The sequence below is a fragment of the Musa acuminata genome, chromosome BXJ2-6 (genome assembly GCF_036884655.1).
Source record: "Musa acuminata AAA Group cultivar baxijiao chromosome BXJ2-6, Cavendish_Baxijiao_AAA, whole genome shotgun sequence".
NCBI lineage: Eukaryota > Viridiplantae > Streptophyta > Magnoliopsida > Zingiberales > Musaceae > Musa > Musa acuminata.
This window is the reverse complement of record NC_088343.1, coordinates 35,934,913-35,950,448: the sequence shown is the minus strand read 5'-3', so window position 1 is coordinate 35,950,448 and position 15,536 is coordinate 35,934,913. Positions and strand designations below refer to the sequence as shown.

Here is a 15,536-nt window from a genome sequence, read left to right as displayed (position 1 = left end):
TTCAAGCCCAATTCCTGTAGAAACTTTTTCATCCATAAAGTTTCCTTACAGGCTTCAGTAACTGCTATGTATTCTGCTGCTGTGGTTGATAGAGCAACACACTTCTATAACTTAGACTGCCAAGAGACTGCTCCTCCTACAAATGTCATCAAGAATCCTGAAGTGGACTTCCTGGAATCAGTATCACCTGCCATGTCTGCATCTATGTAGCCTTCTAACACAGGTTCATCACTGCCAAAACATAAACACAACCTGGAAGTACCTCTTAGATATCTTAATATCCATTTCACGGCTGCCCAATGTTCCTTTCCAGGATTAGAGAGAAATCAGCTGACAACTCCAACTGCATGAGCTATATCTGGCCTAGTACAAACCATAGCATACATCAAACTGCCTACTGCAGATGAGTAAGGCACTCTGGACATTTCTTCTTTTTCTTTCTCACTTGTAGGACATTGTTTCGAACTAAGCTTGAAATGACCTGCAAGTGGGGAACAAACTGCTTTGGCTTTACTCATGTTGAATCTTTCAAGAACATTTTCAATGTAAGTCTCCTGAGATAGCCAAATCTTCTTTTTCTTCCTATCACGAAGAATCTTCATGCCAAGTATTTGTTTCACCGATCCTAAGTCTTTCATGGCAAAAGACTTACTTAGCTCTCTTTTAAGCTTTCCAATTTTTCCAACATCATGACCAACAATCAGCATATCATCAACATATAGCAGTAAAATAATAAAATCATCATCTGAAAATTTCTTCATAAACACACAATGATCATATGTGGTTCTATCATACCCTTGGCTCATCATAAAGGAATCAAACTTCTTATACCACTGTCTAGGTGCCTGTTTGAGTCCATATAAGCTTTTCTTAAGCTTACATACCATATTTTCTTTTCCCTTGACTTTGAAACCTTCTGGTTGCTCCATGTAAATTTCTTCTTCTAAGTCACCATGAAGAAATGCTGTTTTTACATCAAGTTGCTCAACTTCTAAATTCAAACGGGCAGCCAAACCAAGAACAACTCGGATAGAGGACATTTTTACAACCGGAGAAAATATTTCTTCAAAGTCAATACCTTTCTTCTGACTGAATCCTTTCACAACTAATCGTGCCTTGTATCTTTGTTGTGAGCTATTGTTTTCAGTCTTCAATTTATAAACCCACTTATTCTTGAGAGCTTTCTTCTCTTCAGGCAACTTTACCAAATCATAGGTGTGGTTCTCAAGCAAGGATCTCATCTCTTCTTGCATAGCTTTAACCCACTCATTCTTATTCTCATGTAGAATAGCTTCTTGGTAAGTTTCTGGCTCTCCCCCATCAGTAAGCATAACATACTAATGTTGAGGATATCTGGTAGAGGGTTGTCGCTCTCTAGTGGATCTTCTCAATGAAATCTCAACTGGTGGTGGAGGTAGCTGTTCAGTTGGTTCAGCATCATCAACTGTAGGTGTATCATCACTGGTATTCTCACCACAATCTTCTTGTTCATCTCCCCCATGATCATCATGAACTACAGGTGAAGGAACTGGACCCAAACTCCAAGGAATATAAACAGAGGTTTCTGGCTTCTCAATATTATCACCATCATCAAACAATTGGTCTTCAAGAAACACAACATCTCTGCTTCTAATAATCTTCTTGTTCACTGGATCCCATAATCTGTACCCAAACTCTTCATGACCATATCCCAAGAAGATACATGCTTTTGCCTTATTATCAAGCTTGGACCTCTCATCTTTGGGAATATGAACAAATGCTTTACACCCAAAGACTCTCAAATGATTATAAGATATATCTTTTCCTCTCCACACTCTCTCTGGAACATCACCTTGCAAAGGAACTGATGGAGAAAGATTTATCAGGTCAACTGTAGTTCTCATAGCCTCCCCCCAAAATGACTTCGGTAACTTGGCGTGAGAAAGCATACACCTAATCCTTTCTTCAATAGTTCTGTTCATCCTTTCTGCCACACCGTTCTGCTGAGGAGTTTTAGGAACCGTTTTCTCAAGCCTGATACCATAAAACCTGCAATAATTCTCAAAAGGACCCTTGTACTCACCACCATTATCTGATCGAATACACTTTAGTTTTCTGCCAGTTTCTCTTTCAACATTGACATGAAACTCCTTGAAAGCATCAAGTACCTGGTCTTTAGATTTCAAAGCAAAAGCCCAACTTTTCTAGAATAGTCATCAATAAAAGTAACAAAATAAAGAGCACCTCCAAGAGTTCTAGTTTGCATAGTACAGACATCAGTATGAACTAAATCAATAACATCTGATCTTCTAGATGATGTGTATGTCTGAAATGCAACTCTATATGTTTTTCCAGCTAAGCAATGATCACAAGATTTAAGAGATGTACCTTGCAACTCTGGTAAGAACTGCTTTCTAGCAAGAGTTTGAAGTCCCTTCTCGCTGATATGTCCAAGCCTCTTATGCCAAAGATCTATACTTTCACCTTTTCGAATTGCATTAATCTCTCCTTTGTGTAGCTTAGCTTCCATGACATAAAAAGAGTTAATCTTCTTTCCTTTTGCCACAATTAGAGAACCTTTAGTGAGTTTCCATTTACTATCACCAAAATAATGTGCAAAGCCCTCATCATCAAGTCTACCTGTAGATATCAAGTTAAGACGAATATCTGGAACATGCCTTACATCTTTGAGTATTAATTTGCTCCCAATACTGGTCTCCAAGCAAATATCTCCAATACCCATAATCTTAGATGTACCACTGTTTCCCATTCTGACATTACCAAAATCACCAGTAGTGTAAGATCTAAAGAAATTACCATGAGAAGTGACATGAAATGAAGCACCAAAGTCAATTACCCAATTACTGTCCTGAGCTACAAGGCTAACACAACCTTCCTCACAAACAATAGTGATATTACCTTCAGCAGCAACTGTATTTGTGTCTTTCTCATTTTTCTTCATTTCATTCTGTTCTCGCTTCCAAAACCTATACTCTTTCTTCATGTGACCTGGCCTATTACAGTGAAAACATTTGATATCTCTTCTAGACTTAGATCTTCCTCTATATCCATGTGGATTTCTGCTATGACTTCTTCCACGTCTTTCTTGTTTTTCAGTAACAAATGCTCCAGAAGAAGATTCACCCCGTTCTTTCCTTCTAGCATCTTCATTTAGCAAACTGTCTTTAACCATATCTATAGTTAGAGTCCCCTCTGGCATGGAGTTATAAATAGTCACCACATACGTTTCCCAACTTTCTGGTAAAGAGCTGAGAAGTAATAATCCCTGCATCTCATCATCTATATTCATTTTCATAGCAACCAACTTGTTTGCAAAACTCTGAAATAGGCTTATGTGCTCAACAATGTTACCATCATCTTTATACTTCAAATTTATAAGCCTTCTGAGGAGAGAAATTCTATTTCTCACTGTCTTTTTCGCAAAGAGGTTTTCTAACCTTTACCAAACAACATCAACTCTGGTTACATCTGAAATATGCTCATGCAAGTTTACATCCATCCATCTTCTAATATAGGCAATAACTTTTCTATGTTGAACTTCCCATTCTTCATCGTCCATAGTAGAAGGTTTATCTTTAACCTTGATGGGCTTATACAAATCTTTGCAATAAAGCAAATCTTCCATCATACGCCTCCAAGTTGAATAATTTGATGAGTTCAATTTAATCATATCATCTAATTGCTCCATTTCAATCACACAAGAAAAACTAGCACCAAATAACCTGTTGCTCTGATACCACTTGATGGGAAGAAACCTGTTAAAGCGGAATATTCTTTTCCCTCTTTGTCTATCAAAATGGGTTCCTTATCAAAAATACCAACTTAATATCCAAATAAAATTATCAACCAGCACAGCATAAACAATAGAGCAAAAATCAATCACACAGTGAGACCAAATCTTTTTAACATGGAAAACCCAATGTGGGAAAAACCACGGGACCGTAGTCCACCTCAAACTTCCACTATCAATGATAATAATAACAGGTTTACAATAGGTCTTCTCTAGAATAACTAGAGGATCAGAATAACATCAAGATCATAGATCTTGGCTCAAGAATAACATATCTTCATCATATAGGATGGATCTCCTCAAAAGAGAATTCTAGGTCTCACAAAATAGATATCGCAGGAAAGTACCTTAGAGAGAGTAAACTGCAGATCAACACCGTTAGGATTGTAGAGTTTGCTGCAAGGATTCTCCACATAAAATTTGGGTCGAAACTGACAATGTTTGGCCACCGATCGTCAAGCAGAAAACTCATAAACTTAATCTTTCTCTCTCTCTTTCTCTCTCCTCTTTCCTCTGCACGTCGCCGCACGCTACAATCTGCACACTCACTGCGCACGCTACCCTCTCACTCAATTTTGCCCTTTCTCTCTTGATTTCTTTGATTTGGGCTGATGGCCCAAATTTGTCCAAGCCCACATATGAGCTGGACCCAACAGGTAAGAAGCAGTTAAAACAAATCTATAAAGGCAGTTTGCAGTTATGATAGAAATCAGAATGTAAGCGCAAACTGAAATACGATGTTCGTACGGTAAAAGCGATTTCAGTAGAAAAGTCGATTCGTAAATCACTTTAACTTGTGATTAGGCAAGAAGCAGTTAAAACGAATATGTAAGGTAGTTTGCAGTTGTGATGGAAATCAGAATATAAGCGCAAACTGAAATACGATGTTCGTACGAGAAAAGTGATTTACGTCTAAACACGATTCAGAAAATACTGAGCTTGGAAACGCAACCGTAAAAGCGCAGAAGGCAGTAAGCTATGAAGGAGGTTTGCAGTAAGGATAATCAGCTCAAAGTAAATGCAAACCAGAGAAGACGGGAGTTTATAGTGGTTCGGTCAATCATGACCTACATCCATTCCTCTGATTCCTCTTCCGTCGAGGCCACCGGCATCCACTAACGATCTTCCTTTACTAAGCGAAGATCAACCTCCTTCTTACACCCCTCTTCTCCTTTTACTGGGTTTAGGAGACAACCCTTACAAGCACTCACTCTCCTCTCTTAAACATAATTTTAACACTTAAACTAGAGGAGGAAAATTCTAGAGATTGTAGTAGTGTTTTCTCTCTTTTAATCTCTCTATGCTTGTATCTTTTACCCAGGGATTGGAGGGGTATTTATAGGCTCCAAACCTGTTTGAATTTGGAGCTCAAATCTGTCATCTCCCGGAATTTCGGGATCTGACGGTTGCACCGCCTGGCAGAGCTCGGAGATTGAGCCTCTAGGTGGTGCCACAGCTTGTCAGGGGCGATTGCACCGCCTGGCAGAGCTCGAAGGCTGAGCCTCTAGGTGGTGCCACTGCTTGTCAGGGGCGGTTGCACCGCCTGGCAGAGCTCGGAGATCGAGCTCAAGCGGTGCCACCGCCTGACTGGGGCGGTTGCACCGCCCAGCCAGAGCTCGGAGACCGAGCTCAGGCGGTTGCACCGCTGTCAGAGGCGGTTGCACCACCCAGCCAGAACTCGGAGACTGAGCCCTGGGCGATGCCACCGCCGACCCAAGCGGTGCCACCTCTAGGCGAGAGGTCTAGGTCCGAATAGGTTGATCCATTCGACCCAATTTGGTTCTTTCAAGGGCCCAATTGTCCCTAGATTAAGTTAATAAGATCACCTCCCAATTCTAACTTAATCATCGTGCTAACTATGACAATTCTTAAGACTTTTACTACAGCTTGCTCCGATGTGTCAATCGCTTCTTCCGGCGAACTTTCGGCGAACATCCGATGGTCCTCCGACGATGCTCCTACGGACTTCTGGCAAACTCCTGGACTTGCGACGATCCACTTAGCGAGTTCTGACGAGCTTCTTTTGGCAAGCTCCTGGACTTCTCGGATTTGTTCCCGCAGAACCTCCGACGACCGTCCGGACTTCCGTCAAGCTCTCGAACTCCCAACGTGATCATAGTCCTGACTCCGGCGCAACTCTTGCTGCATGTCTTACTTTTATCGTAGTTAATCCTGTACACTTAAAATAAAACTTCGATCGAGACAATTAATCCCAAGCAATTAACCAAGTTGTCCGGCATGTCATTGGTCTCTCGACGCTTCGTCCGATTCTTCGGCACATCGTTCTCTCCTACGGCCTATTGCCCAATCGACCAGTTGACTCCGCAACTCCGATATCCTTGGCACAATACCCGCTCTTCTTGGCCCAATGCTCGAGTCCATGGCCCGAAGCCTTCAGTCAATACGTCGATCAATCCACTAGCCCGATGTCCAATCTTCTGACATATTTCTCCGGCACAACATGATTTTTCCTGCTTTAATTGTCTCATCATGATCGAAACATCCTGTGTTACTTAAAACATAGATTAAAACATAAATACATATCAAGTGGTTTAATCATCAAAATACGAGATTCAACACATCTCTCTTGCGAAGTTTTTGGGTGTTGTATTTGAGTATATCACGAGTTTGAATTATATATTAACTTTTTTTTTATAGTATTTAATCAAAAATATTTATGCCTTTTCACTTGGGATTTATGCACACTAAAGCATATTTTAGGCATTTTCCTAACAATTTAAGTTTTTAGGATTTATGAACACGTGTTAGAGCTGGTCATGAGTTCAAATCCTTAATCTTTTTTTCTTTTCTTAGTGTTTAATTAAAAATATTTTGTCAATTGTCATGTGAGTATAGACATGCCTAATACGAATCAAATCCTTTCAGCCGAAGAACATATCGTTGAACTATAAATCTCTACTTTGGATGATCTCATTGGCAGAATCATAAGACGACAACACAGTGATCAGGAAAGATACATGCTAATGGATTCGGCAGGGGAAGGAGAAATAGATTGCAGCATTCATCACCAATCATGTCAAACACCGAGCGACTCAATATGCATAGTCATAAGAGAACTCGGAGATACCGACCATGGCGCTCAGCACCTGAGACAGGAGGTAGAAAGCGCCGGCCAACACGACGATGATGAAAACGGCAGTGATGGGGTTCTTCAGCAGCTCAATGATAGGCTGCGATATGGTGTAGATGGCTCCGGTGCTGACCGTGAGCGCGTACAGGACGTACCGCCGGACGTTCTCCCAGAACTCCTCCATCAGAGGGCCTTCGGGCCCCAGGGCCAGAGCCTGGCGCTGCGGGTCGATCCCCATGAGAAGAAGCGCGAGGCCGAGAGAAGCGCCACCGAGGAGCAAACACCTCGGGAGCTCAGCGTCAGGGATGGCTTCCGCTTTCTCCTTCTCCACGGGTGTCGGGGCCTCGGATTTGACGGTGGCTGCTGTTGGTGCGTGATTGAGGGGTGATGAGTTCGATTGGAGTTTTGAAGGTGGTGGTGGTGGTGATGGTGTAGGGGATCGAACGGGGCGGTGGCCATTCATCGAGATGCGAAGGTGAGGCTTGAGGTGGAGGACGCAGTTCATGGTTGGAACTGGTGACCAAGCATAGAGGATAAGCCTTAGCCATGGTTAACGCCTCTACTTGAGTGAGTCGCCGTGTCTTTTTCTGACGTGGGTCATTTCCTTATTGCATGAAATTTCTCATATTGTGAAAGTAAATTGGTCTAATTGATCGAATTATCTCATGTATTTTCAAAGTGGCAGCATTCGATCAAAGTCCTACAATCATTAAAACCACAAATTAATTTGTGCATATTCACAAAATTGAAAAAGAATGATTGCATGAGTTCATCATCAAATTTCTTGGAATTAAAATCACTATCCTTTGTAGTGATATCAATATAGCATATGCTGTAGCTACAGCAGCTTTCGTTCGTCACTTGGACCCTTCCGAAACTCCTCTTATGAGCTCCTAAAGGTCTTTTCTTCTCCTACCCTTGTTTAAGTATTTGTCTCTACTGAAGTGGTGCAGTATGAGGATGCTAGACTAATGTTGGCGATGGTATGATTCGTAGTCATCCAATGAGGAGCTGATTCCCTTATATTGTGACAACAATGAGGCGATTGCTCAAGTGAATGAACCCAAGTCTCATTAGAAGTTTAAGCACGTTATGAGGAGGTTCCCTCTGATCAAAGAGATCATGACTCGAGGAGATGTAGCAATGGAAAGAGTTCCATCCAAAGATAACATCACAGATCCACTAATAAAGCCATTGTCTCAATTTATCTTTAAGTGTCATTGGGGTCTAATAGAGATCAAACACAAATGTGATTGGCTTTAGGTCAAGTGAGAGATTGCTAGTCATAAGTGTCCTACAAGCTAATCATGTGAGTGATGGCACGTGTGACTTGGTACGCAGTTTTTTTATTTATTATTATTATTTGGTATTTTATCACTTTATATTGCATATTGTATAAATATATTGTGATGTCCATGGACCTATGCAATGAGAATCAGATCGTGATGAGATCACGATAATAAGATCGACTCACCTTTAAACACAGATCCTAAATAATCACGGTCATAAGTTACTCGAGAGGGATATCGAGATAATCGGACAGATTGGTATGCTGTATACCGGTTTATATGATCGATGTAGCTAGTCTCATAGTTGCTCGTATAGGGATACTAGGGATACAATGCAGGTGCTCATTGGAGGATGTATTCACTGATTGCTCCGCTCACAAAATATTGGATGGTTGATGATGCCTTATTGTCAGACAACGATTCTGTCATCCCAGTGGTATATATGATCCTTAGACTTAAGACATCATAGATGTCCTGTATAAGTACTCCACTCTTTGATACTAGACTTATATGTCTAAAGGTTCCAGATCTAATGTAATCGGTTATCGGGAGTGGTAGCTACCCTTACGATGGCTATTAAGTTTTGATAGAGGATCATATGCTCTCGATGTCATGAGAGAAATATCCCATGTATTCTTGCTCAAACAAATCCCTAGCTAAGGTCATTCAAATTGAGAGAGAAAGAGTTCTTTAAGAGAATTCGATTAGAGCGAGACTCGGGTAGAAATTGTCTGGGCCTGACAATACTATACCTGGTATACGGTCTCTGGGGTATTAGATGGATGAAGGACTATAGGTACATGGTAATTGAGGATAGATAAGTCCAAAGGATTGAAATTCTCTGTATCGTCTACGGACTATGGTGGAGTGGCCTAGTATGTCCACAATCGATGAGTCGAGTGAATTATTATGGAGATAATAATTCACTAAGCCAGAAGAGCTCTAATAAGTATAACTCACAGCCAACTCGATATTGGGCCTAAAGGATCACACACATATGGTAAGCATTAGGATGAGTAAAGGTTCGGATATGAGATATCCACTAGAGCCCCTATCTTATTAGATATCCAATAAGCCTATGAATTATTGGATCCTCTGAATGAAATCCAATAAGGGCTAATAAAAGATTATTGGGTAGAGACCCACTCATCTAAGGCTTGGGTAGTTGAATAAAGATCCAGTACCCAATATGGCAGGATCCATTAGGGTTAAGTTGACAAATGACCTTTATAAATAGAAGAGAACCAAAGACCCATAGGCTAGAGGTTTTTTTTGGCTGCATTATCCTATTCTCCTCTCTCCCTCTCCTCCTTATACTGCAGCCTCTATTTGGGATATGTGGACAACAAGAAGGGGTAGCCCCTTCTTGATTGCGTGGTGCGCGTGAGGAAGAGTTTTGTGCAGCGATTTGAAGAGCATCTTCGTAGTCCCTACTGTTAGGATCGGAGCGGCACTAAGAGGGGGGGGGGGCGGATTAAAACTTTGGTTTTAAAAAATCTTTCGTACGATAAAAAATAATATTAATGAAAATCGATTTTAGAAGCTTGATAACTTAGAAGCGTATGGAAGCGTAGTGACTAAGTAGAGAAGTTTGCAGTATGTAAATGGCAAGAGTAGGATGCAAACCAGATAACACAGTAGTTTTAAAGTGGTTCGGTCAAAATGACCTACATCCACTTGTGAAGCCTTCTTCGAAGAGGCTCCCAACTTTCACTAGCAAATCTCTTGTAGGGGAAGGACTAATACCTCTCTTACAACCTTTACAAGTGGTTCACACTCTTACAATTCTTTTCAACAAGATGGGAGGAGGTGAACACTCAAGCAATATGAAAAACAAGACTTGCTAAGACTATTTTAAGGCTCTTATCTCAAACTATTGCTTTGCCAAAGGTTGTAATCTCAGCTGAGAATTGAGGGGTATTTATAGGCCCCAAGAGAATTCAAATTTAGGCTCCAAAATTTGAATTCTCTTGGGTTTCTAAGGCTGGCGGTGCCACTGCCGGATCTCTCGGGTGCTGGGCGGTGTCACCGCTCAGTCCAGCGGTGCCACCACTCAGATCTCGGGTTCTAGGCGGTGCCACCGCCTACACTATTTCAGCTCACTGGTTGGGCTCCAAACTTGGCCCAAACCAGTCCGAACTTGGGCCCAATTGGCCCCTACTTGGGTTATAGGATTAACACCTAATTTTAACCCTAATTAACGTACTAACTACGAATTTAAAGATATTTCCTATGCTATTACAAAGTCCGCAAGTCAAGACTTCTTTCGACGAGCTTTCGGCGAACTTCCGGCGGTCTTCCGATAAACTCTCGGAAACCATTTTGCGGACTCCCGGCAAGCTCCTAGACTTCACAATTTGATCTTGGTGAGTTCCAACGAGCTTCTTCAACAAGCTTCAATCTTTCTCGGTGAGCTCCGTAAACTTCCAACGAACCTTCCAGCGAGCTTCCGAAAATCCCTTCGGCAAGCTCCCTACTCATTCTTGGCTAGTTCCGGCAGCATTCCCGACGAACCTTTGAACTTCCGTCGAACTCTCGAACTCCCAACGAATCCTCACGCTTGACTCCGCACTTTGTTTCACTTTATGTCTTCATCGTTATCGTAGTTATTCCTGCACACATAAACTAAAACTCTACTCCGATCTAGACAATTATTACAACGCGAATTGACATTCTGCTGCCCGGTACGTCATTGGTTGGCGCTTCGTCTGATTCTTCAGTGCATCGTCCTCTCTTGCGGCTTATTGCCCAATCGGTAGTTGACCTCCGCAACCCCGATATCCTTGGCGCAATTCCGCTTTCCTTGGCCCGATGCCCAACGTCCGAAGCCTTCTACCATCCAATATCCTGACGTGATCTCCTCCGGCGCAACGTCAATTCCTCTTGCGTCAACTGTCTAATCTTAATCGAGTAGACCTGCATCACTCAAAATGCAGTTAAACATCTAAACACAATCAATTACTTTCATCATCAAAATCCGAGATTCAACAATCTCCCCCTTTTTGATGATGACAACTAATTGATGACTAACAGAGTTAACCTTAACTCCCCGGAGTTTAACCAAACTCCCCCTATCAATATGCCATTGATAGAACACTTGGATTATCCCAAATCTAAGTAACATTCATTACATGTTATGAAAAATATTTAATCCATCATGCAAATATATAAAATATTCAATTCAATGCATGAAGTCATCAATATACTTCTCCCCCTATGTCATCAACAAAAAGGAGAAGTAGCTCTAGCTATTTTAAAAGATATGCAAGTTTTTGCAACTTGAAGCTAGATTTTTATCACAACATATAAGCACAAAAGCATAGCAAGATTCTTTAAGTTCAATCATGACAATTCAACACTTGAATTTTTGTGCAAGATTGCACTTTGCTTTTCTTTGCAAGTAACAATATTTATGATGTTTGATATAGCAAATTACAATGATCGAGCTAGCAAATTCTTCATTCAAGTGTGCAAGCTAGCAATAACTTTCTCCCCCTTTGTCAATGTCAAAAAGAAAGAGAGGAACCAATGATTTAGACTTTTACATCAACTTTGCATCAATCAATATTTCAATCATCACATGATGCATACAAGACAATAATGTAAAGAAATCATTTCATGAAAGATACCAATGTGAAAATTCACCAAGGATCACATGAAACAATCGCAAATCATGATATCATTATGTGATACATCATGATATGATAATTTATCATATCAATGAAAGATATCAAATGTTAAACATGATATGATAATAGTCTCAAAAAATTTAATTTGCGATACATGTGATACATTGCGATACACTAAAAAATTTATAGTGATGCTTTTAAGGATATCAACATATTTTTGATACAAAGCATGGCAAGAGCAATTTTATTGCAAGTTTTCTAAGTTTTACACTTTTTGCTTCTTTCGATAGGTAATATCTTTCTTCTCTTTTTGAGAAGTACAAGCTTGCAATTTTTACTTCTTTTGCAATATACAAGTTTCCAAATTTTGCATCTTGAGCTAGCAATATTTCTCAAAATGTGTAACTTAGCACTTATTGCTTCTCTTGATATTTGCAAGCTAGCTAGCAAAATTTGCTCCCCCTATGTCATTGTCAAATAGAGGGGAATAACAATACAATTAGTGTAATTCATTTCCCTTTACTATAATATTCAAATCATGACAAGGGTTAAGTGTCAATCTTATTTGTGCATCATTATATTTTTAAATTAAAATATGTATATTTTCAAAAACCTTATATTTTATTCATGCACGATATTGAATAAATTGATCGACATTATGAGGATATCATACATGATACTAAATTTTTTAACTATTTATCAATATTTTGATCATGATACCAAACAATCATCATTTAGAGCATTCATGATACAAAACATTAAATCAACATTTATCATTTTAGCAATAACTCATAGCATTTTAAATCATGATTTATATCCTATGCAATACATCATATCATAATAAAAAGTAATTGCATGCATAATTTCAAATCATAAATGTTTCAAATCATGATGGTATTAACTTGTCAAATTTCAACCTATCATTCATGATCATAACTTTTCATCAAAACAAATTAATGAATATTTCATGTATTCATATCATCATATAAGGAATATCAAGGAGAAAATAATTGGGTGATGAGATAAACATTTCATGAATATAAGGAATTACATAAAAATCATACTATAAAATATTAGAATATGTGAATGCCAAAAGATATGATTTCTTTCTGAAAAGCCTCCTCATAAATAATCAAAGGAAAATCTTAGGAGATCAAATAATAAGAGATTTTTAAATAAAATTTTAAGTTAAGAATTTTCAAAAAGGATATTCTCTTTAGTAAATCACAAAAGGAAACGTAGGAGAAAAAGATTTCAATTCATGCATAAGAACACTTATGATTCATATTGAAAATTTTCTCAAAATGTAAGAGAATAAAGAGCAAGAAATCTTGATTCATAAAGGATTTCATGTTATAAATTTCAAGAGATCAAGATCATGATTTCGATAAAAATTTATTCAAATTTAAATCATCAAAATCATTATCAAAATCCAAGAGATTCACAAAGATAATACAAATGGATTCATCAAAATCAATAAGATTGAGCAAAATAATTTTCAAGAATGTTTTCCTCTTTTCGGTTATTTCAAAACATATGATTTTGTTTTATTTATGCCAAATAAAAATATATATCATATTTAAAACCGAGAGTGTAAGATTTGTTACAATAAAAATTAATAAGGCACTTTCATTATGGTAAAAATCAATAATCCATAAATCACAAGATTCATCATGCATAATTTCGAAGTTTATTAAGCATGATCATTATGCATGACATAAAATCATCAAGATACACATGCATGGATTAATCGTAAGCATTATCACATATTATATAATTATCATCCCTAATGTTGCATACATCATTTAACATTTCAAAACATAACATGCATGAAACCTTAGCAATATACTTTTCATGATCAAATTTTTAAATTTTCAAAGATACTAAAAAGAAAAAAAAACATGATATAATTTTTAAAAAATAATTTTTTATTTCCTATTCCTACTATCTAAATTAAGCACTCATGAAAGACTTTAAGTAATTTCAAAATAATTCAAGAGAGTTGAGTTACTTACCTTGTAGTCGAAGCCCGTCAAAGCCTAATTCGCCGTTTCACCTTTGGAAGTTCTTGTTTCATCCTTGGGTGCCTTCCTTTTCTTTGGCCTCTTCCTCCGTTCAAGTTTATTATTTATTTTAGATTTTTGTTTAATGAACTTATTAAGATTTAGTGTTCGAAGTTCAAGTTCATCATTGTCCTCATCACTTGAGTCATCGCTCAAGTGGTATTCATTTGTCCGGAGTTTCAAATCCATCTTATTCTTTGGAAGGTGGTTCAAGTGTTCATCATGTCCATCATGTGCATTGCGCACCATTTCATATGTCATCAATGAGCCGATAAGTTCTTCAAGTGGAAAAATATTTAAATCTTTCAAGTTCATCATTGTCCTCATCACTTGAGTCATCGCTCAAGTGGTATTCATTTGTCCGGAGTTCCAAATCCATCTTATTCTTTGGAAGGTGGTTCAAGTGTTCATCATGTCCATCATGTGCATTGCGCACCATTTCATATGTCATCAATGAGCCGATAAGTTTTTCAAGTGGAAAAATATTTAAATCTTTTGTTTCTTGTATTGCGGTTATTTTAGGATCCTACCTTTTTGGAAGGGATCTTAAGATCTTGCTTACGAGATCAAAATTTGAAAAAGATTTACCAAGAACTCTTAGATTATTGACGACATCCGTGAAACGGGTGTACATGTCGCCAATAGTCTCTCTTGGTTGCATTCGAAAAAGCTCAAAATCATGTAATAAAATGTTAACTTTTGAGTCTTTGACTCTACTAGTTCCCTCGTGCGTGATTTCAAGTGTTCGCCAAATATTAAAAGCCGTTTCGCATGTAGAAATCCGATTGAACTCATTTTTGTCCAAAGCGCAAAATAAGGCATTTATAGCCTTTGCGTTTAAAGAAAAATACTTATTCTCCAAATCCGACCATTCGTTCATCGGTTTAGAGGGAAGTTGAAAACCATTTTTAATAATATTCCATAAATCCAAATTCATAGAAATCAAGAAAACTCTCATTTGAGTTTTCCAATAAGTGTAGTCCAATCCGTTAAACAACGGTGGATGAACAATCGATAAGCCCTCTTGAAAGCCATGAAGAGCCATTTCTCTCGAGTGTAAATCCGAAATGAGAAATACCAGGCTTTGATACCAATTGTTAGGATCGGAGCGACACTAAGAGGGGGGGGGGTGAATTAGTGCAGCGGATTAAAACTTTAGTTTTAAAAAATCTTTCGTACGATAAAAAGCAATATCAATGAAAATCGATTTTAGAAGCTTAATAACTTAGAAGCGTATGGAAGCGTAGTGACTAAGTAGAGAAGTTTGTAGTATGTAAACGACAAGAGTAGGATGCAAACCAGATAACGTAGCAGTTTTAAAGTGGTTCGGTCAAAATGACCTACATCCACTTGCGAAGCCTTCTTCGAAGAGGCTCCCAACTTCCACTAGCAAATCTCTTGTAGGGGAAGGACTAATACCCCTCTTACAACCTTTACAAGTGGTTCACACTCTTACAATTCTTTTCAACAAGATGGGAGGAGGTGAACACTCAAGCAATATGAAAAACAAGACTTGCTAAGACTATTCTAAGGCTCTTATCTCAAACTATTGCTTTGCAAAGGTTGTAATCTCAACTGAGAATTGAGAGGTATTTATAGGCTCCAAGAGGATTCAAATTTGGGCTCCAAAATTTGAATTCTCTTGGGTTTCCGAGGCTGGCGGTGCCACCGCCG

At 38.7% G+C, this 15,536-nt stretch overlaps 1 protein-coding gene across 1 annotated transcript; it reads right to left on the bottom strand.

The window, feature by feature from the left end:
• Positions 1-6,775: 6,775 nt before the first annotated feature.
• On the bottom strand, positions 6,776-7,420 carry LOC135615371 (uncharacterized). The gene has a single exon (XM_065113741.1). It carries the CDS (start codon positions 7,384-7,386, stop codon positions 6,844-6,846), a length of 543 nt encoding a protein of 180 aa, XP_064969813.1. The 5' UTR covers positions 7,387-7,420; the 3' UTR covers positions 6,776-6,843.
• Positions 7,421-15,536: the final 8,116 nt, after the last annotated feature.